Source organism: Vigna unguiculata, chromosome 4 (genome assembly GCF_037176805.1).
Source record: "Vigna unguiculata cultivar grain cowpea cultivar isolate G323 ecotype 2 chromosome 4, ASM3717680v1, whole genome shotgun sequence".
Lineage (NCBI taxonomy): Eukaryota > Viridiplantae > Streptophyta > Magnoliopsida > Fabales > Fabaceae > Vigna > Vigna unguiculata.
Genome location: NC_140795.1, coordinates 40,362,231 through 40,386,797, shown reverse-complemented (window position 1 = coordinate 40,386,797; position 24,567 = coordinate 40,362,231). Strand labels below are relative to the sequence as shown.

Genomic DNA, 24,567 nt, shown 5'->3' with positions numbered 1-24,567 from the left:
ATATTGTCTCCTTATTAGATTGAAAAATTTAAGAAAAATTAATATGGTAGTTGTAGCCTTTTATTTAAGAAATGATAATTTCATAGTTTAAAAATAAATTTACTTTTATTTTTCATGTATTTTTAGTTTATTAAACAACTAAATATTTAATGTTCAATTTTTTAACTTATTTTTTGCTAAAAATCAACCGTTTTGGTAATTGGGGTCAAAATGCATGAATATTTAATATTACTACTTGTTTTTGTAGTTCCATTAGTTATTTGGCCACACACTATGGTAATAGTTGCTATTTGATCTATCTTTATAGGTATATATTTTAACGCTTCGTTACCTTTTTTGTCCACCTCCAGTCCTATGGGAAAAATTCAAGTTATCTATAACTTGAAAACATTTTAAATTGTATAATTTGAAAATTCATATTGAATTGTGCAATCTAGAATTTAAAATATATTTTGAATGACATAATTTAAAAATATATTATGAATTGCATTTGAATTTTAAATTTTAAATATATTTTTTACAAAATTCAAAATGTATTATGGAATCGTGAAATTTAGAAATATATTTTGAATTACGTAACATAATTTGAAAATCTGAAAATGTATTTTAGATTACATTTCTAGATTACGAAATTTGGAAATGTATTTCAGGTTCAAAATATATTCAAAATTAAACAATCTAGAAAATATTTTAGATTATTTGAAATACAATTAATGATTGTAGAATTTGAAAATTCATTTTAAATTACACAATATAAAAGTACATTTATAATTAAATAATTTGTAACATTTCAAGCAAAATAACTATTGTGACTCCACTTGGCTCACATCTATAATGATAGGGTTAATTCTTTATAGTATCGGCATAATGGTTTTCTTTCAAATAAAAATCTTGCTATGAGAATCTTTTTCAACTCTCACAACCTAAACCTCACTTTCTATTATATAAGTCAATGAGTTTAGTAGAGTTAGGAGACTTACTACCGGGATTCTAGCTTAATACATAAACTAACACATGCATAAATGAAACAACTCTCTTTAGAATTATTCTCATTCACAAAGAAACATATAGAGAAACATTCATAGATCATAAACCATCATTATTTCAAATTTTGAAAACCTAAAACATCCTGTGCCACTAAACTAGGCCACTAAACTAGCAGCCAACGTTAAATTCACTAGAACTCTTTGTTAAATGAGTGCCTAATGGTCCTTCTAGTGTTGATACCCCAATCCTCTAAAGCTCACTATGAAGTGAGCACCCAACGGTATTTGGGTGGCGCCTTCACTGGAACCCTTGATGGTCATTGGCTATAGTGCACTCATAGAACTTAAGTGGTGCCTAGCACCTGGAGCTCTAGAGTTCACTGCCAAAAGGGCACCTGACGGTGTTCATGCTATTAGCACCCTAATATATATTAGATTTTTTTTCTTTTGTGTATCAAATGAGTTTAATTATATATTTAAGCACTTTACTTCTTTTTAATTCCTTAAACAAGTATCCTTTGATTCAAAACGTCTCAGATAATACCATTCAACCAATTTGATCACATCACACTTCATAATTTCATATTCAAATCACACAATCCATCACAAAGCAGTCAATAAAATTTCATAATTTCAACAATTGCATCTAAATCAATTCATCAACTAGATCAAGTCATTGCATCACAATTCACAAACCAATTTAGAGAAATCATTCAATTCATTCACATGCATCAACCACACACATTTGTATTTGAACAAAATAAAAAGAATAAGCTTCCATTAACTAGAGTAAAAAACCATGACTTAAAGGTTGCTCCTAAAGCTCTAGTTCTCGCAAGATGCTTTAACTACATAAAAAAATTATCAAAGATTCGAACACATCCTCATGATCACAAACAAATAGAGATTCACCTTCAATTATTTTGAGTCACAAGCATGGACCAGAGAGCCACATGCATCATCAAAATTTTCAATTAACTCAAAAGTAGCAAAAAGTGAATTTATTCTATCTTGAATTCTAATCGACTGGATGTGTTGAGCTCTTTGCTAGGATCTCTCTTATGATCTTTGATTTTCAAACATGAAAAATTATGTCAAAAATCTAAAGAGAAGACAAAGATAGGTTTTTAGAAAAAAATTTAGAGAGATGGTGATTTTTGATAAAATGAAGCTTGATTAATAGAAATTATTTATAATATTTTTAATATGCCATTTTAAATAATAAAATAATCGAGTGCCAACAAATAGTACTACTCTTTACTATTTTATTAATCTTTACATAATTTGTAAATCTATTTTTAATGGTATAATCTAAAATTTATTTTCAAATTATACAATCTAAAAATAAAAATGTAGTCTAAACTATATTTTTTTTATTACATAATCTGGAATATATTACTAAATCTAGAAATATATTTTGAATTATGTATTTGAAATCATGTTTTCAAATTTCACAATCTAAACGATCTCAAAGTATAGGTATCTTAAACCTTTTCATCTCTATGGAAATACATGATGAGGAAATAATTGGGACGCAAAAAAGGCAATGGCCTCAATCTTCTCTTTCAGCCCAATATGAAAGCAATGGCCTTTTCATATCTCTTCGTAAACATTTCGTACCAATGGGTCCGTAGGACAACAAATATGCAAACTGATTCTCAATACAATAAATATGCTACATCACTGTTGCCTCCTGCACCCCCATTGTTACTATAGACATACTTATATTAACAAGAAATGGACTAAAATATTATTTCTTACTGTATTATATTATCACTATCTCCTATTGCTGCCACTGGATCAGCAGAAGAGGAAGAGAGAGAATGCTAGCAAGAAATAATTTATTAGACTTGTAATATTGAGTTAGGAAATGAAAATAATTATATAAATAATCATTAAAATAGTATTTTACATGATAAAAATATTAAAAAGTAAAAATATCAAATGTATGTGTTAGAAATAATTTGATATACCATTTAATGAAATCATACAAACAAAAACAAATGTATAATTAACGATACGAAAAGATGAAAAATGTAAGAACTTAGATATAAAAAAAATTAAAATTATATATTATTATCGGAATATTATGGTGTTCCTTGTTAATTTATATGTAATAAAAAGTTAAAGGATCAAGAGGTTTACTTCAAAAATAGTTTTTGAAACACCTTTCATTTTAAATTTTGAGAAGCAAGGTTCTCCCATCCTTCCTTCTCCCTGAACAAAATTTGACCTCCTTCCTTATCTTCTTGAAGATCAATAGTCATAGAAGTGGTTGTGAAGGGTTCTACCATATAATCCAATTTTATCTTTAAGGTAAGTTTAAGTTTTTGTCATTTTTGTATAACCAATCTGTTTTCCTTATACATGCCGCTTTTTCCTGGACTGCATATAATTTCTCTGTTTTCTAGATGAAACTCCATCTCACAGTGATTCTAAAATCATGCTATGATCATTTGATCGGACTTTTTATTGTGAATCTATAACAATCTTAAGTGGTGGAGTTGTGTAGAGGAAGAACAATGATAAGTGTATTCTATAAGGTAAGAAGGTAAGGGCAGCTAAATTCCTTTCAATTTTAAAGTCATATTATTGAATTTAAATATTGGGGTATGAATTGTAGTTACATGTTGACTTAAATACAAGAAAGTTAAGAAATTATTGTGAGAAGTATTCTGGTTCAAAATGTGAAATTGAGTGAGGCTTTTAGTGCTATGAAATTGTGGATTTTTTTAGTATCAGTGTGGTTTATAAAATTTTTAAGTTAAAACATATAATTGGAAGCATGTTGGATTGATGAGCTGTTTGAAAATATGGCTAAAGTGTTAATTCTTGAGATTTATAAGAATAAAGAAGGGAGAATCAAATTTAATGTCATAGTAATGAATGTGACATATAAGATTGTTTATTAGAATGTTGTATTTGTGTAAATGTTGTAAATTGAGAATAGGAATGAAAAAAAAAATGAAGTGATGAGAAAGCCTAGATTTTTAGAAAAATTGTTTTGTCTATAGGGTTGTCGTTGGGTGCTAACTTTGTGACATTTTTTCATATTAGGAGTGGTTTATATTTTGCTAAATGGTTTTCTTTGCCTGTCAAATTATATTTATGATTGTATTGTGTTATGTGTTAAAAGAAAAATTATATGAATAAGTTTCGTACAATAATATTTCATTAATAAAAAGAGTTAAATTATAGATAAAGTATCTATTATAGAGTTAATCTTAACTATCTCTCTAAGATGTAAGATTACTTGTGAAAGTTTACTGTGCTATGGTTGTCGCATTAGCTATTTTCGAGGAAAAATGTTAATCTATGATGAGGTCAAGTGTATTGAAGGAGACTTGTGATGTAAGATTATCCTAACTCTACTAGTATCAAACTATCTTAGAAGATGATAATGGTGGTGAGAGTCAGAGAGCAAATGATATGATATGAGAAACGATCATACTTAGGGAACTAGTGAAGTTAACCATGTTTAAGGATGTCAAAAAAACCCGCAACGAGTAGGGAATGAATATTGTAAATGGATATCCGCGGATAACGGGTACATGTCTTTTTTATACCCGCATGTTAACGGGACGAATATGGGTATCACAGTCTTCATGCCCGTGATACCTGTACCTGCTATACTCTAATTTAAATTGAAAAAAATTAAAAAATATATGATTAAAACATTAACACATGGATTTTAATTGGGTTATTTTTATCAATTGGTTTTAAAAAATCTCCAATTCTTTGTAAACTGTCATTCAACACTATTTAAATAGGTTATTTACACTTTGTTTGAAATTTATGAATGTCATACATTGTATTTTTATTTTAATTCATGGTTAAAATATGTTGTTGAATATTAAAGTTTTCTTTTGTAAATACCTGCAGATACCCGTGAATATCCGTGTATATTAAAAAAAATATGCAGGTACCCGCATAACGGATACCCGCATGGATATGGATACGGGGCGAATATTCATCTAACGGGTAAGGTACGGGGGAAGCTACTACCCGTACCCTATCCGATCCGTTGGCATCCCTAACCATGTTAGTTCTGGATGAAATATATGATGTTCCACTTAAATTATTATTGTATAGAAGGAGGAGAGGAGGGTTAGTATTACATCGCAAAGTCTTACAAGTCCATAGAAATTTCTCTGTAGTTTGATGCTTGAACTTTAGTTAAACTAACTTTAATTTAAGATTTTTGGTGAAAATTATGATATCTTTCAATTATAGATTATTTTTATATAATTAGCTCACCCTTGCATTTTTGTACCTTTTTTTTTTTGTTATTGCGATGATCGTATATTGTGTATATACAGGAGCAAGGTAGGGAGTTAACGGAGATAGTAGCAATGGAGCTAGAGCTAGCCTTTGAAAGAGTAGTATAGGAATGAATTAGAGAATATATGTTACTCTTTTGAAAGACTGTATCAAGCTTTTAGCTTCTATTTAGAGTACTTATGAGTTATGTTAACCATATTTCGATATACACACTTATTGAGTTTAAGAACTAATTGTAACTTAATTTAATTATAATCATTGATGCTATTATTGAGTTTTAATCTTAATTATATTTACTATGAGAATGATTAGGAAAGGGTTGTTACAAAAAAAATATACCTAGGAGATCTAAGAAAAATTTTCATATATCAAATTAGTCGAATTAGGAAGAGATAATGAAAATTGTTCTTGCAAATAAAGGTTTTTCAAATGAAACAAAAATTAGGGATAAAAGAGAATAAAAGAATAAGTTTTTTATATTACCTAGTAAATAAATGCTTATTAAGAGTCAAACATTCTCATAAGAAAAAAAAAGCAATAAATTAAAATATTAAAAAGTATTACAAATATTCAAATGCAAGACCCAAAATTCAGTGTAATTAATAATAAGGTTAGATACTTTTTTAGTCTCTTAACTTTGAGTGAAAATTGTAATTAGTCATCTTCAAAACTTTGGTCAAATTTAGTCTCTTAACATTAAAAATGCGTGAATTTAATCAATTTAACCAAAATTTGTTAAGTTTATTTGACATTTCAAATACGTTTCATAATAACATTTGAGTTGTTTACATCGTTTAACACATTTCTACTTCAATATTAGTCGAAAAACGTGTTCAAAGCCTCAAATAAACTTAATAAAATTTGGTTAAAATAACTAAATCTACGCATTTTTAAAGATAAGGACTAAATTGATCCAAAATTTTGGAGATTAATTTCAAAGATGAGGACTAAATTGATTCAAAAATGATTATGGTAAAAGGGGAAAAGTAAGTTGGAAACGTGAGTGTATTTCATGAATATAGAAACAAAATAATTAGAAGAGAAAAAAAATGTATAACAAAAGAAAAAAATATTATAAAACCAAAAACTAAAAGAATAATATATATATATATATATATATATATATATATATATATATTTATATATATAATATTATAACAGAGATGGAAACAAAAACGAAAGTATGAAGATCAATATAAAGATAGGGATAAAGATAGGGACAGAGACCAAACGTCTACATACTTATTATTTTCGTTCCCATTTCTAATTGAAAAATTAAATATTGTTCATAACCAATCAATATGGACATCTCCCTTCAAAACCGGAATCGGTTCTAACAATAAATACAAAGTGAATTCATTTCCTATCTTCATATTGTAATTTATATAAATAATATTTTCGTAAAATTAGAAGCAAGAGCAGTCATTCACATATCATTTTAGCGAATTTCTTTCCAAAATAATATTTTTTTTAAGAAAAATATATTAAATAGACATATTTAAATATTATTTCTCTAAATGTACTGTTTAAAATTTTTCCGGTTTTTTCTTTAGTTTTTTCCATGAAAAAGTAAAAGAAAAATAAAATTAAAATTAAAATTATGAAAAGTAATTTAAAACAATGAACTAAATAATTGAATTTAAATTTTAATTATTTTAAGAAAAGGAATAAAATGAAAATAATTTATAATTTTTTAAAATTAAATTTTTTATTAATAATTTTTTAAAGAATAAAAATTCTATAATAGAAAATATTTATGATTAATAATAAGTGATAACAATGGTAATAATGTTATAAAACTTGAGACTTATATTTTATTTTTCATTAATTTTTTTGTACAAATCATTATAATAATAAAAAAAATAAAATTAAAACTAAAGACCAAATTCTAACATATTGTTTTACAAAAATAAGCAAAAATAAAGTTCATAATTAAATTGTCTTAAAATAAAATTCTAACAATAATCTCTAAATCATGTTATTAAGATAAATATGTTTTTTTTTGGACAAATACATTGAATAACATTTATTAGGATACTTTTTTTTAGTAATTTCATTTTAGTAAAAAAAATTAGGTAACCGTTTCAACAATTTCTTTGTTTTTATGCGTTTCTATAATTAGATTTCCATTTTTTTGTTGTGACAAATATTTTGCTTTGATTTATTACATGTGTACTTTGATCCCACATTTTAAGGTTTGGTTTAATATTCATGTAGTTATTGAAAGTTTTATTATGGATTAGACCCACTGATTTTTCTGCATAAAACCACGGAACTGAAATCCATAATTGACCATGATTGATAATCAACTGAAAATTAAGCTCCCAGTTTTTCTGATTTATAATTAATTAAAAATTAAGGTCCTAGTTTTTCTGATTAATAATTAATTAAAAATTAAGCTCCTAATTTGTCTGTCTGTATTTTCACATATAATGGATGTTGATCGAAACAATTATCACAAAACCAAGGCATAATGATGCTATTTATATCTGTTATTATATTATTTTAAATAATTTAATATATTAGTAGTAAAAACAGTTGTGGATCTCCATTAAATTAACTAAAACTATGCTTAAAAACTTTTATACAGTTAGATATTTTTTCTTTAGAAGTGTTTAAATGTTTACAAGATAAATTCGGATCATGTTTTTCCTATATAATACTGTTCAGGAAATATTTTACTCCTCAAATGGACTGGTCTAGACTTTATTTTTCCAATTAGCTATTTTTATTATTTATGATCGAATTTGATTTTTGAAAGTCAATTTTCTAAATTCATTTTACTTCTTCAGTTACAAAAAAGTTTTTAGAATACGATTTTTATAGACTGAATTTTAGTAAAAAAAATAACGAAAATCATAAATTAAAAGTCGGAATTCGATTTTCTGATCCTCCAACATGGTGAAAAAACAAGTAAAAATTATAGGAAATTGGATTCCTTAAAAATCAAATTCTAACCTAAGTAATAAAGCGTGCTAGTTGGAGAATTAAATTTTAAACTATCAGAGACGAGGATTTTATTTTTGAAAGATTATGATTGGAAAAAAACAGAAAAACTTCTGAAGAATATATTTAAAAACCCTTATTCTTAATTACTAGTTTGTAAGACATCAATAAAAACCATTTCATTAATACTAAAATTTGTTTCCAGGTTCATTTGTTCTTTCATGCTTTCTGATTGTGAAATATTGTGAAATTAATGTCTTTCTCCTTGAAGACACGTAACATTTGTCTATTTTCAGCAGGTTCTTATTAGTGTGAAAATCTTTCCTTGTAAAATAAAAAAACAAACTTTAAATGGTTAATTCTTTCATTTATAAAAGACACATAACATTTAAAGTGAGATTATTTTAATAAACTAGAAAAACCTACAAAATTGTATCTACCAATATCAAACAAATAAATAATATAAACTAGAATTAAGAAAATGTTTCATTTATAGTTCTAGGAATCAAAAGTTGTTTGTCACTATAATACTATAATAACAAAATTTAGATATCAATTTACAAAAAAAATTATTAATTACTAAAATAGTCATTATTGTAAATAAAAAATTATAATCGATTTTTAAAATTTAGCTACCAAAGAAATTTGTCACTAAACATCAACTATAAGATTTTTACAACTAAAAAAATTAATTTTTAAATTAGTCTTTAACAATCAAATGTAATTTTTTATTTATAGTAGTAATCAATAATTTTTTATTTTGTAAAGTAATATCTAAATTGAGTGAGTAATCATAATTGATCACTAAAATAAAGTGTTAATTGTTAATCAAACATTTTTCTTTTATTAATATTAATGTAAATGCATATTGGTATACTGATGTCTTGATGGAGATATTACTACAGAGAGCTAACTTTTTTATATTGAAAATAAATTATTATTATATAAATAATGCAAAGTCATTAAAAAAAAGTATACAAATTATTTGATGCATGCTTTATAAAGTAATGTAAATTATATTTAATGATTTCTTATCATATGCCTAGGCACAAGTGAGAGCCTATTTATAGATAGGCAAACGAATAACACATTTTAGGTAAAATGTGTTTTTAGTTCATCAAAATATCTGAAAATTCAGTTTTATTTCTTGGTAAAAAGTTAATATATTTTTATTTTTAAAAAAATACATGCTTTTATTTCCTAAAAAATAACATAAAATTGCATAATTAAAAATATAAACTGAATTAAGTATTTATGAAAATACAGTCGACTTTGAAGATATTTTGGTGGAGTAAAAGCGTTTTTGACTACAGAGTTTTCTATCTACGAGCACACATAACTCCTATATAATTATTCTCTTAAGACATAATAAAATATTTAGTTAATTTTATTATTCATAATATAATTTTATTCTATATTAACATTTATTAATTAAAGTGTGAAACTATTGAAATAAAAAAAATATGACAACATATTTTTTTTTTAAAAAAATATTGAATTCAGGTAAAATATTTAAAATATTTAAAAGTTTAAAATAAATTATAAAAACCATTTTTATCAGCACCCTTGAAATCCTAGGCTTATACTTATATTATAACTCTTCAGATACAATAACTTTAAGTTGGTATGAACTAAAGTTGTTGGTTCACATCATTTTAGTAACTTTATCGGTTTTGAATATATATTATAAATAGAAAAGTTAAATATAATTGAAAATATTAAGTTAAAAAAAAATACAGTCATTTCTCCTCAAACATCAATTATAAATAAATATACAGTTTAAGGATATGTAAGAAAAAAAAGAACTTCACAAATAATACATATACAGAGGCTTAATCTGAATTGATATTTAATTTTACCCAATGATTGTCTTTATCATCAAAAGTGCTAAACAAACGTCTAATCTTCATAATTATCCTTATTATTCAATATGATTAAAGCTGAACACCCTATTTATTCCATTATATACCTTTTATTGCTGATAAAAACATTTAATATGATTAAAACATGTCCTTGTTTGAATAAGATCGAACATAGCTCTTCTCAAAATAGATGCCCTAGAATATATCTTCATCCTTTGGTTAAAATCATTAGTGCAAAATGACTGTGAAATGAAATCATAACAATTAATTAATTTCAGTATATTTCACATGATGATCATTCTTCAGTTTTAGATATTTTCCAGGGTAAAGAAATGCATCTTAATTATTAGAGCTAAATATTTATTAATTAATTACGTTGTATGTTTCTAGCGGCACATAGATGTTTATTTAAAAACTGCTAAATATGTACTGAATAATATCAAGATTCCTAGATCACGCATACATTAAAAACTACCATTGTGTTTTTTTTTTATTGCTTATCTTTACTGCATGCTTAATCTTATTCCATGTATTAGGTTGTTTTCAAGTATTTCATATGCACTACTAAAAATTCTCGTGAGAATTTTCTTATAAATTTGTTAAAAATTTTGTAAAAGTTTTTTTTTTATTATTTTTTCTAAGAATTTTAATTAATAGATAATTTCTTCATAAATAATTATTTTTTACAAAATTATAAAATTCGTCTTACAAAATTTATTGTAAAAATTATATTATACAAAATATTTAAAGAAAAATTAACAGAAATTTCCTGTAAATTTTTTTTATAACAAAATTTATAAGTATTTTTTATAAAATAAAATTAACAGAAAATATGATTTTTTTAACAGTGATATATATATATATATATATATATATATATATATATATATATATTATTAAAGTGTCAGATTTAGACACCAGATATTAAATGTCCTGTTGGATGAAAAATATCTTTTAATTATATTTAATTGATGTGAACTTTTTTTTTATAAATGTATTCTTTCATGGTCAATACAATTAATTATACTTGGCGTGTGCCCTCGTTTAATAATTCAGGATTCCATCTTACAAATTTGAAGTCTACCTTTATAATAAAATTAGTTTATAAGAGAGTTATCTTCAATTTATATATACTTTTTCCAGATTCTATCTCATGAAACTTGAGTTTTTCTTTAAATATTAACAAATATGATACTTTTTATTCTTTGTTAGAAAAAGACTAATTAATTTTTAAATTTTATATATAGTGAGTATTTAAATTTTATATTTTTCAATTAATTTTTTGTTGTTTCATTTTCAGTTAAATAGATGTATCATTTTGCTTACTTGTATTAAAGTATGATATTTTGTGATTAATATAAATTGATATTATTGTTCTTGTTTTTATTAAAAATAGGTTCGGTAACAAGGTTGTTATATGTTCCTATATCTTTCAGATTATTTCACTTACAACAATTAAGAGATTATGCAACGATTGTTCCCTTGTTATTATCCAATATTTTTCAATAAAAGTAATAAAAGTTATTTCTTGATTTACATACCGTTTTATACTAATCACGAAATTTTAGGTATGTAAAAACAAATGAGCAAAATAACGGATCAAAGTAAGAAAATTGAAATTAGTCCCTCTTTGAAATTTTGACATAATTTAGTCTTCTAACTTTACAAATATTTGGATTTAATTCTTTTAACAAAATTTTGTTGAGTTTATTTAACGTTTCAAATATCTTTCAAAACGAGTTTCTTAATTAACATTAAAGCAGAATATTTTAAGTATATATTAGTGTAGTATTTTAAGTAATGTTGGAGAAGAATCGTATTTAAGCAGGGTTGATGTTATGGATGTCATTATAGTATATAAGAGATGCAGCTTTTGTATAGGGGACTTACTACTTTATATTTTTGTACTTTAATAATGAGACAAAAGTTGGTGGAGCTTATTGAATACTCCCCTTCATGACATCATCCATGGAGCAAGTTGGTGAGGAAAATAATGGAAGTATGTTGGAATGCAAAGACATTGAAAACTCTTGTTTCTGTTTTTGATTGAAGCAGATATTGCATGTTGGTGGTCATCGTGTGGGATGCACACTCCCTTCCATTATTAATTATATTATCTCATTTTCCACTCTTCCTTTTCTCTCTCTACTTAGTGCTTTCCTCTTCACCAATCCAATATCATTCTCTTACTCTCTCTTTTTTTTTATCCATCTTCATCCATCTATATACACATATTTCTCAACTTCACTTAGCTTCTTGCATCTGCCCACTAAAAATAACTGAGAATTCAAATTGTTATAGGAGTAGAAATTGGACTTGCATATAAAAAAAATACAAGTTTGAGGAATTTTTTTAACCATATTTACTTTTGAATATTCATATATATATAACAAAATTATTAAATAACAACCAAATTTAGAAGACAAAATAACCAATTATTATATTGATTAAATCAAAACATTTTATAAACTAAAAGTTATTAATAACTAAAAAGATGATATTATACGTATGGATATCAACAGAGCAGGTAGGGTATAGTAGCACTCTCGTATCTTATCCGTTGGATAAGTATTTGCCCCGATTTCGTATATATATCCATCAAGTATCCGTTATACGGGTATCCGCATATTTTTTTAATATCCACAGATATCTGCGGATATTTACAAAAAAAATAAAAATAAATATTTAACGATATATTTTAATCATAAATTCAAATAAAATACAATATATAATATTCAAAAATCTTAAATAAAGTCCAAATAACTCATTTAAATAATTTTGAATGAAAGTTTACAAAGAAATATTTTTTTAAAAACTAATTGATAAAAAAATAACTCATCCAAAATCAATATGTTAATATTTTAATCATATTTTTTTTATTTTATTTTAATTTAAATTAGGGTATAGCATATACGGGTATCCATGGGTATATATATATATATATATATATATATATATATATATATATATATATATATATATATATATATATATTATGATACCCATATCTGTCCCGTTAACATGTAGGCTTAAAAAATATCCATATCCGTTACTCGCGGATATCCATTTACAATATCAATTTTCTACCCATTACATGTTTTATCCGCAAGTACTTACAGATACAAATATTTTTGACATCCCTAAGTATGCTAATAAGTTCTATAATAGTGTAAACTCATTTATATAATATCTGAATTTGGATTCACATTTTGTAATTATTCTATCTTCATTCATCTCCCCTGATGTTAGTATTTAGACTTTACATCTATTCTCATTTCATCATATCATCGCATTAATAAATCGAACCACTTGCGAATTAGTTAAAATTTCATGTTATAACAAATTTAATAAATATTCTTTAATATGACAATTTTTACATAAACTTTTCTTCTTCTTTATATATATATATATATATATAATAAAATAAGATATAAAATGAATTAAGCTTCTATTTTAAGTTAATTCAACATATACTCAATTTTTGAAGTTAGATAATTTTTTTGTATAAAAGTTAATGTGGATAAATTAGTTCATTCTATCTTTTTATTTTCTTCTCCTACAAGTCATTATGGATATACTTTTCTCACTACAACTTTATCAATATTTTAATCAGACATTTAGAGTGATTTTATTTTCAAAATTTTAGATCTTATATTTACTTCATAGAGCTAAGAATTGGAGTTGAAGCTCAATTCTAAATCTATGTAGAATCCGAACATAACATGTATAATTTTGAATTAAGAAGTATCTTTTTATCAACAATAACAAATATATTAAAAGATAAATTAGAATGTACTAATTCTTATAAAAAATTATATATACGAAAGGAAAAGAAAATTTTTACCATGTGAATGTTTCCCTCCTTTTTGAACTTTCCCTACACTAGTTTTTCTCTCAGTTGCCCACTTATATTCCACTATTTTATGGTCAAAACTGTTTATTTGTGATGTTCATTATCCATCCTAGATTGTGCTGGTAGTTACAATCAAATTTTAAGATACAATTGATATTGTACAATGATATAAATAAATCACTAACTATTAATCAGCTGCTGATCTCTCCTTATGTTATTTTGGTTCTCTTTTAGGTCTTTTTCTAATCTTCTTCCATTGCTCTTCTTTTTCCTAAACAGTTTCTAAAATTAATTAAATTTCATTTAGATATTAGATTATGGTTAATTAGATATGTGTGAAATAATGAAAACAATATATGGTCCCAATAAAGATGATTGAAATTGGTCATATGCATCGATTTGAACTAAAGTTACAAATCATAGAGCTTTATATAGAAACATGACCTAGGCATATAGTTAATAAACAGTCTCAATGAAAATAAGATATTATTTCTTTTAACACCCCTGTAACTTTGCATTCCTTTTCTTTCCATTTACTTAGTTAATCAATTGAGAATAAATAATAATAAAGTATCCTCAATGAAGCACTTTCTTTTCTCCTTTAAATTTGGGGACTCTAACCAATCAAATGCATACCATTTTTATGAAAAGTTATTTTTTAAATTTTTACTGTATAATGTGATAAATAAAGTTTTTTTACGAAGATCAGAAAATCTATTGGTATTGCTTTTAGCCTAAAGTTCTTATAAATGAAGATTTATGTTACATAACTTTTGGTAGATAAAATAAAACTCAAAATTTTTAAAACAACTAATTAATAGAAATCATATATTCAATTATTCAACAAGAAATGAATTTCATCCACAGGAAACTATTCTTTACTGAGTTTATGATTGACTAATTTTATTTTTGTTCGTGTTGGATGTGACTACATGCAAATCGATGTAAATACTTCATTTTGAATTTATTAAATTTTACTTCAATGAGTTTGATAACTTTTATTTGTTTAATTGATGTTGGATTCACATTGGAAAAACAATTTTAAATCTACAATGTTGACAAGAACACTTCATTGAAATTAATGCTAGAAATAAGTTAATTATAATTGAAAATTTTGAGTGGAAATATTTAGAAAAATAGTAAATAATCTTCTAATATAATTCACGTACTTGTATTTTTCTTTCTTTGTGTTGCTTTCTTAATTTTGGTTCGAATGTCTACAAACCCTCCAAAAAGTCCAAGAGAGGTCGTGGGCTGAACTTGGAGAGAGGACAAATGGTGAATAATTTTTTTTTTGTCCGCATACATATATATATATATATATATATATATATATATATATATATATATATATATAATATAATATAATATAATATAATATAATATAATATAATAGAGTACACAATAACTTTAAATTTTGTAGAAAGAGAAGATATTCAAGAGTTTCGTCCCTCGAAGAAGTGGAATAAATTACTTCTATCATGAAGAGGAGGAAATGTTACCAAAACATAATGTAAAAGTTCTAGAATTTAATGGCAGTTTTAATCAACACAAGATGGAAGAGGAAAGTAGATATCCATTTTTTTTCTCAAGAACTTAGTGTAATTAATATAGTTAAATTTACCTTATGCATTAATTTAGTGGAACAAAATTATAAATCAGCAAGTGAATGACAAAAGAAAAAGAAAACAGTAACATGGAAAGCATTATTTAATTACATGAGATCAATACTTGTTCCTTCTTCTTTCTACAAAAAAAGGAGTTAATTCTTAAATTTCAATGGCTTAAAAAAGGTCATAATAATGTGGAATAATATTATAAGAAGATGAAAGTTGTTCTCAGTAAATGTGAAATTAAGTCAAAAATTATGATTCACCCCTACTAGTGCATAATAGAGATATTATAAAAAAATATTACATCGGTTTCTGGAGAAATAATGTGATAAATTGTGTGGTACACTTTATCAAGGTTCATGAATGGTCTAAATTATGATACACATGATATGGTGGAATGCATTGACTATATTTACATAATTTATTTCTCATGTGTTAAAAACTCAAAAGGAGAGATCAACCAAGAGATCGGGTAAAAACTTTTGAAAGATCATAATTGTAAATCGAATTACTCAGTTCGTGCTTCTAAACGCGAGGAAATATATAACCCCTCAAATTTTATTTTTTTTTGAAAAGCCAAAAAATTTGAAAAGAAAAGCAAGGGAAAAAATGTTTTACATGTTTTAGTTTTGGAAACATTGCTTTTGAATGTCCAAACAAAATGTTTATAATGTTAAAAGATAATGAAGAAGTATGTTTGTAATATTATTTATCTTCATTTTCTTCAAATGAAAGTTCCTCAAATGATAAAGGATGTGGGTTTCAATATATCTTTAATTACGTAATAAATATTTTGTGAGGAAAGGATTAAGATATTTTGTTTGAGAACCACTAAGCTAAAAAAAAAAAAACTAACATAAATTATCTTTTATCAATTGATCCAAATACAAATTTATATTTTAGAACTCTTGCGCCTAATGGAAAAACAACATTATTATTTTTGAAAGCAAGTTGGAGGAAGTAAATACAAAAGAAATATGATTTGAAAAATAGTAACAGAAATTGACTAATATATTTGAAGAAGTCAAAATAATACATCCAAAAATTATATATTTAATTATTGTCACTAAAGCAAAGATAATGAATACATAATTTAGTATAACCATAACTATAATATAAATGATACATATATAAAGGATTGTCATTAGTTCTTTTATATTCTTGAATTCATAAAAAATGAATCAAAAATAAAACATTTAGTTATTTCTTTTTCAATGTAAATAATCATGTTGTCGACAAAAAAACCATCTCCCATTTTTATTCCATAATCTTGTTTTGATAATCTTTAGTGTAGAAGATGATCTTTCGATTATTGTTGCAGAAACAACGGAAATGACTCACCTGTAATTCTTTGAACCTTAAGAAAGAAGAAAAAACTTCTATAATTGCACAATTGGGTCATTAGTAGCATGTTCAAACCATATGTGAATGAGTTGAATCTGTCTTGTTCTCATCTTTACGCATAATTTCCCTTTTATCACTTTTAAAATATGAATATATTTTTTTATTTCTCGTCAATACACTTTTTTTTAGTGTAAAATTAAAAAATAATTTATCATAATCTAATAAAAAATTGAGACGTAAATACTAAAAAAATTTATAATAATCGAGCTACAATTAAAAATCAACTATGAAAAAACAAAATACAATATGTTTTTCTTCTATATTCATTTTAATGAATATACAAGAGGCATATATGAGATAAAAAAATAATGTTAATTATTAAATTAATATTTTACAATTAAATGAGACAAAAGAGTTATACTTTTTTTTTCTAAAAATGAAAGAGAATAAATGAGAGTATAAATAATGATTATATCTTTTAGAATTAAAAGAAAAATAGACAAGAATGAGAAATAAGAACAATATGTGAGAAACTCAAAAAATTATGGAAGAGAAAGTAAAATATATCTTAATAATTTATTTTATTCTTTATTATATTTGATTTTAGATTTTATTATTAATTAACATTAAATACTATACTTCATAAAAGAAATATTTAATTAATTCTCATTTATTTCTCATATACTACGCATAATTTAAAATTTCAAAATACATAATTTAAAATTTTTCAAAATTACACATAAAAAATTTAAATTTTTTGGGATCCATGGCCCCTCTAACTCCTCTTATACTCTGCCACGGTTGACAAACACTAATAATAATTTAATTAAATTTTATTCTCAAACCTAAACCTATAATTAATTTAGTAAAGCTATATTAATAATAAAATCTTTGTTTGAAGCTTTCTTTTTCTTAAACATAATTTTATAATTAATTTAATAGGAGTATATTAGTAAAAAAAATTTGAGGCATTTTTTCTTAAATATAATTTTATAATTAATTTAATAGAAAATAAAAGCACATTTTATGATAATGGTAAAGGAAGATTTGAGATTTTTTTATTTTGAGGTCTAAAAGGAATGTTTTACTTATTTTATCTTTGAGCCGATTTTGCTCTTGAATATGCAAATCAACTTACATCAACATGTTAAGAATTTTATCTCTTTATCTTCATCTCTTTGTTTATATTCTTAAATTTATTTTTATTTCACCTTTTTATTTTTTACTATTTATCTTTATTTTAAATTAAATATTTTTTGCTTAAAATAGAGTATAACAATAATATGTGGGATTCAACACTTCAACTTAAAAAATCCTTTTTATTTATGAACTTGGTATTGCCAAAGATACTTAAGAAAGGGTTAGGATAATTTTTGGTGTGGGTGATTATTATCCTTTTTTATTATTGTTTTGCTATGACTCCCATGCTATTATTTTAAAGCTCTAAAATTTTTGAAAAGAGGGTAATTAGTGATATAAAATTGCTATCATGTATCAAATACGCAAAATATCCTACATGAAAAGGGACACTATGCCCGTGCCTTTAAAATATATGGTAACTTTTTTTTTTCACCTTTTCCTCATAGGATATTGTGTGCATCATTTTTGCTATAGATGGCATATGCTAATATAGGTTTATCTTTTCTTTTTCATTTTTCCTTTTTTTTTAAATTGGTCATTATAGATTTAGTTATAGTTAATTATATCTACATCAAAAGATCCCGATATATTTTCCAATCTTGCTATTAATGTCACTTTCAATCATATTCTCGCCACTATTTTGGAGAAAGTATAACTTTATTTTTCTTTTTAATCACCCTTTCTTTTTCGTGGAATTCACTAACCCGTTTACACAACAAGAGTTTTGCTTTTAATGCATAAAATCCAATAATTCGTACATAGAAGAGAATATTAGTACTTCCTCCATTGTTATTTATAAAAATCATACTTTTTTATTTTATTTTATTTTCATACATAAATAATTTTAATTATCTAAACTTTATTAATGATTTTTAAGATGCCTTAATTTTAATCAAATGTTGACTTTTACTAAGAACAACACCTTAAAAAGATTATTAAGAGATTAGTAAATTTTGATGATGCACTTAATTATTTATTCTATTTGTAAAGTTGAATATTTTTTTTATGAGGTGTGTATGTTAGTTAGTAATGAATTGATATTACAGTAGAAAAAACCTCCAAACTGTTATGTTACAAATATACGAATATTATTTAGCGTAGTACACATATAATTCGTGAAAATATCATTACTATTAAATTCTTCAATATTTCGTTTTCTAATTTATCTTACACATTGATCATATTTTTAAAATCTACCCATGCAATTAAATACTCTGCTCTTTATTCAAATAAAATTTCAGTACGATTTCTCTCTTAGTTTGGTCTAATTTAATATATAAAAATAATAACACAAAACATATTATAAATCGAGTCGTATAACAAAAAACTATAACACAACAATTATATTTTGAATTATATAAATAAGAAAGGAAAGTGTTTCGGGTATAGGGACCTACCACCTATCTAAAACACTCAATTTGTCCTTATCCTCTTCTTGTAGTAGCTTCTACCGTTCGATCTCCTTTTTTTCTCTCTCGTTCGATCTCCTTTCACTTTTTCCCGCTCGGTTGTCCAGACGATTGGATTACCTGTCCATATAAGTGCAATTAATGTTGTAATAAATGCGAAGTAAAAGTTCGTACCAACTCACCTTGGGCTCCTATTTATAGCGTTTGGCATGGCCTGTGATTAGGATTTTCTTAATCACGGTCCAATTACTTTTTAAACTTGATTACTGACTTGTATTACTTCTAATTTACATATTTAGTTTTGGTGCAGCCGTCCGACCGGAGGACCGTGCGCCCTGTCGAAGACCCCATAATTATGTTATGACGACAAAGTTTCACTAGAATGAATGGCGGTGGCCGTTTGAGTCGTGAGCTCCCTTAAATCATTTCGGAAAAATTGTCACATCAATAATCTATGGGATTGTCCGTCTGTAGTGGACAGCCTTTGACCACTTATCTTTAGACCGCCTGACCAAGGGTCTAACTAGGGATGTCGGTAAATCATACGGTACAAAAAGAATACCTATTGTGATGTAAATTTGCACAAGTTGTACAAATCTAGGATCTCACTTACACAATATACTCCCATAGTTTTATTTTAGAGTTTGATATGAAAAATTTATAAAAAATTGACATACCGTACTTAATAGTAAGAATTGTAGGTAAAAAATGAAACAAGTGCAAGGTCTGAAACTGCGATTCTTAGTTCCAAATGAATATATATATAGAAATTGCAATTGCAGAAATTGAAGTCAAAATCATCGTCTGAAAAAGTTTATTTTAAAGTTACGTATGTGTGGTGGTTTGGTGTCACAGTATTTTTCTCCATTGTATGTAGTCACTTTCAATTATGAAATGAGTAGGGTGGACCTTATCTTAAAGTTATTCTATTTATTTTTTAGTGGTTTTTTCATTTCAATTCAAGTAATGCAGTTTATATTTAATTAATTACCATGAACGCACATAGTGTCCTTATTTTTAAACTCTAAATGGATTACCTCTCAAATTTTATGAAATCATATATACATGTGCTGGGTATGAACTACATTTGTTAACTTTAATTAATTGTTGAATTCTTTATATTTTGGGAGCATTACCTGTCATAATTGTCATATATATATATATATATATATATATATATATATATATATATATATATATATATATATGTATATATATAACTTTAAATGTAATTATTTAACATTTTATAATTTCAAATCGCAGATATTTTAATTTAGTTTTGAATAATATTTTTTAAGTTTAACTTCATATTTATTTTTTTATCGTAAAAAAAAATATAATTAATTCTAACAAAGAAAAAAAAAACGTTTAAAAATTAATTTAGAGACAAATATTTTAATTATAAATTAATTTTTTTGTAGTTAAAATTTTGGTAGCTAAAATTAATGATAAATTTAAATATTAATTTTTAATAGAAACTACTTTAATAATTATAATTTTTAGTTTATAATTTAATATTTAAATTGGTATTATAATGACTAATTATTTTTAATCATTAATATTAATCATTATTTAGAATTTTTATGGTGTGTAGTTGATTTTTTTTTACACATTTTCTTAAGACATTAGGGGAATAGTCAAATCCGTAAAAGAGTCAACAATTTTCATAAAATTTAACAGAGAGAAAATAAAAATTGTTATTTAGAAGGATATTGGACATTTTAGGACATCATAAACAGCCCATTTAAAACTGACTGAGTCCAGGTATGAGAAAAGAAATAAATAAGTTTTTTGTAAATATTTAAGTTATATCTTTTTATCCTGCTAAAGTATTTTTGTATTAAAATCCATCATTACGAAAAATGGCTAGTTCTTCGGAAAAATTTTAGACCCAGAGAAAAAAAGAAAAACCTCTTCTTCTAGTCACTCTTCTTTTTTCTTTTGTTAATGTAATTGGATGTGTGTTGTTGATATTTTCGTTTTTTACTAAATTCATTATTGTTTCTTCTTTCATGCTCAATGTTTGTGTTGTTCTAATTGAAAAACAGAGCCATTGTACTGACTTATATAATTTTAAGTGTCACTGAGATATTCTTAAATTATATTTGCAGTATTTTATAAGCTTAAGTATGATTGATAAATCCTTAATTATAAACTCAAGAAACAACCAATTATTTTTATAAATAGATTAAAAAAATTTGATAATCATAGAATATTTTTTCTTAATACTACCCTAATTCAGTAGATAATTAATTGTGAGATGTCTTCATGACATAATCATATTAATTTTTCTTTTGATTTTCAAAAAATTAATAAAACTCATTTACATAACGTGAAAATAAATAAAAATAAGAATAAATTTAAAATACGCTATAATAATTTCTTTTATCTATTTTTTAGGATAAAAGGTTGAATTAATTATGACTTATTAGTGTTTGTTTTGAGAGTTTAACATACTAACATATTTGCCATAACTCCCATCTTTACTTTATCAACTGAAGTTAGACTAATCAAAACTTCAAAATATGTGATAAATATTGTGCATTATAAATGTGAGAATCTCTGATATAATTTCACCTTTTTTTGTCATACTTGTAACTGATAATTACATCTAATTAAGCTACTCAAATGAAACAAGACTATGAATAGAGTCTTCAACGAACCCACATTTTCCATGAATGAGGAACAAACGAGGCTATTACCTTTAAACAAAAAAAACTCAAGTCACGTAAATTTCTATAGTTTTCTTCGAAACTCAACATTCTCTGTGCCAATTTCTGAATTGAAACTGAAAGAACACGCTATGTGCATCTAAATGCTTTTCCCTTATTTTGTCATCGAAACATAAGCGTTAACAAAACCTTTGTCCTTGTCTCAGTCACGCCATAATTGTGATTCATGTCATCAACTTCAGGTCAAGTGTAACTGCCAAAAATTTATATTCCTTTTGGATCACTTCTTTAGGGATAAAGAGATGATGTATGGTACTCTCTTTTCTCATTATTCATTCCTATTATTACACATGTGCACACCAAAAACTTCAATCACTTACCCTTCTATTTACTTTGTTTTCTCGCCAAATAAATCAACCCCTTATCTTTTTTTCATTTGCGTCTGGGATTCAACCATACACTATTCCATGTTGATCAAACTTTTTATCTGATCAACAGTTCTCACATATTGGACCTTTATAAAAGAGGTGAACCTTTTCTTTTTTTTTTCTTGTGAAGAAAAGCAGGGTGTGACATTACATTACTAAACAATTCATTTCTTCTGCCACTTGATTATGTTTCTTTGCTCAATTTTCTGTAATTAAGAAGTTGATTTTGTTTAAGTGGGTGTTACTGGTGTGGGCAACTTCGTAAACAGTCTTAATCTATTTTTTTTTTGTTTTTTTCCATCTTAAATATATTTTGTTCTGGTTTGTTAATTGTTACCTCATAAATTACACACCCCAACTTTTAGTATAGTGAAAAAAAGTGCAGATTGTGGGTTTAAAGTGCAACCAAGCAACTCATGTTCACAGATTGTGCTTTCTTATGAATTTATAAACACAAAGGCTCAATTATTTGTCAAACCAAAAAACTTGCAACTCAAGTTTCAGAATATATAATATCTCAAAGTTTATATATATATTTATACTTTGAGTGAACCTTCAATTATTCCTCCTCCTTTATAATTTTAATGCAATCTTTAAGAAGTGAGACAAAATTTACATACTTTTAAAACCCAATACATATTTTTATACGAAATTTTGTGAATAAAATATCTTTTTGTCTTTTAACCAGTGGGCTTGCCCCACTTTTGCCTCCACAACAGAGGATTTTCATCCATAAATACCCTTGTTGGTAGCGTGTGTCCTCCACACTCTCTCCACACACACACACCATCTTCTTTTCCTTATTATTATTTTCATTATCATCGATTATTTTTTTTCCTTCAGTTGGTTCAAGCTTTCTCTCCACCACCATGTCATCAAATCAAACATCCCTGAACCAAGCCAAGCTCGTTCTTCCAACCAATGACCTCGAGCAACAACATGCGACAACTCTCGAGATCGAACCCGAGGAAACCTTTGACTACTCGAAAAGATCTCAGTGGCTGCGTGCGGCGGTGTTGGGAGCCAACGACGGTTTGGTCTCAACGGCGTCACTGATGATGGGTATTGGCGCCGTGAAGCAGGACCTGAAGGTCATGATCCTTTCAGGGTTTGCAGGGTTGGTGGCAGGAGCTTGCAGCATGGCCATAGGTGAGTTTGTGTCTGTGTACTCGCAGCTTGACATAGAGGTTGCCCAGATGAAGAGAGAGAAAGAAAGGACGTCTGGGAGTGACAGAGAAGATAGCAACGAAGAAGAGAAAGAGGGTTTGCCAAATCCTTTGCAGGCTGCAGCAGCATCAGCTTTGGCTTTTTCTGTTGGTGCAATGGTGCCATTGCTTGCAGCGTCCTTTATAAGGGAATATAAGGTGAGGATTGCGGTGGTTGTGGCTGCTGTCACCGTCGCGTTGGTGGTGTTTGGTTGGTTAGGGGCTGTGTTGGGTAAGGCTCCGGTGTTTAGGTCTTCTATGAGGGTCTTGTTTGGGGGTTGGATGGCCATGTTCATCACCTTTGGTCTAACCAAGTTGATTGGTTCAAGTGGACTCTAGAATAGTTTCTTCTCCTTGTTTTGTATGTGATGTTATATGTTATAGATATAGTTATAGTTATAACTGTGTTAATTATGCAGTTATGTAGACTCTCTTTTCATTTTTTGCTTAAGAAATGATGAGATGAGACATATAGGTTTAAGAAAGTTGTTTTGATTGGTATAACTATAGCACAAGAAGAGGGTAAGGTGTTTCAAAGTATGGTAATCTGTAAATGGAGTTCTCTTTATGTGTATGATGATAATTGATAAAGCTTGGAGTTTTCTGTGGGTTGGTTTATTATCATATTTGGATTAATCAGTGAGGCATGGTGTGTTATTCTCAAATTACTAAACAATGAAACATCATTTTTATTTTTCTTAAATTTGTTATTATGTGCTTTTAGTAGACACTATTTAATTTTGGAACACTTAAAAGTTTAAGTAAATTGTATTATACAAGTTATGGCTCATTTATCAAAAATTGTATTGAGTTTATAGTAAAGAAAAT

At 25.9% G+C, this 24,567-nt stretch overlaps 1 protein-coding gene across 1 annotated transcript; it reads left to right on the top strand.

Annotated features, from left to right (window-relative positions):
- Positions 1-23,290: 23,290 nt before the first annotated feature.
- Positions 23,291-24,330, top strand: LOC114181043 (vacuolar iron transporter homolog 2-like). Its single transcript, XM_028067362.2, has one exon. It carries the CDS (start codon positions 23,404-23,406, stop codon positions 24,076-24,078), a length of 675 nt encoding a protein of 224 aa, XP_027923163.2. The 5' UTR covers positions 23,291-23,403; the 3' UTR covers positions 24,079-24,330.
- The last annotated feature ends 237 nt before the right edge of the window (positions 24,331-24,567 follow it).

Bases quoted from the DNA above. Each gene is read 5' to 3' on its own strand.
- LOC114181043 (XM_028067362.2), top strand. From the start codon at position 23,404: ATGTCATCAAATCAAACATCCCTGAACCAAGCCAAGCTCGTTCTTCCA.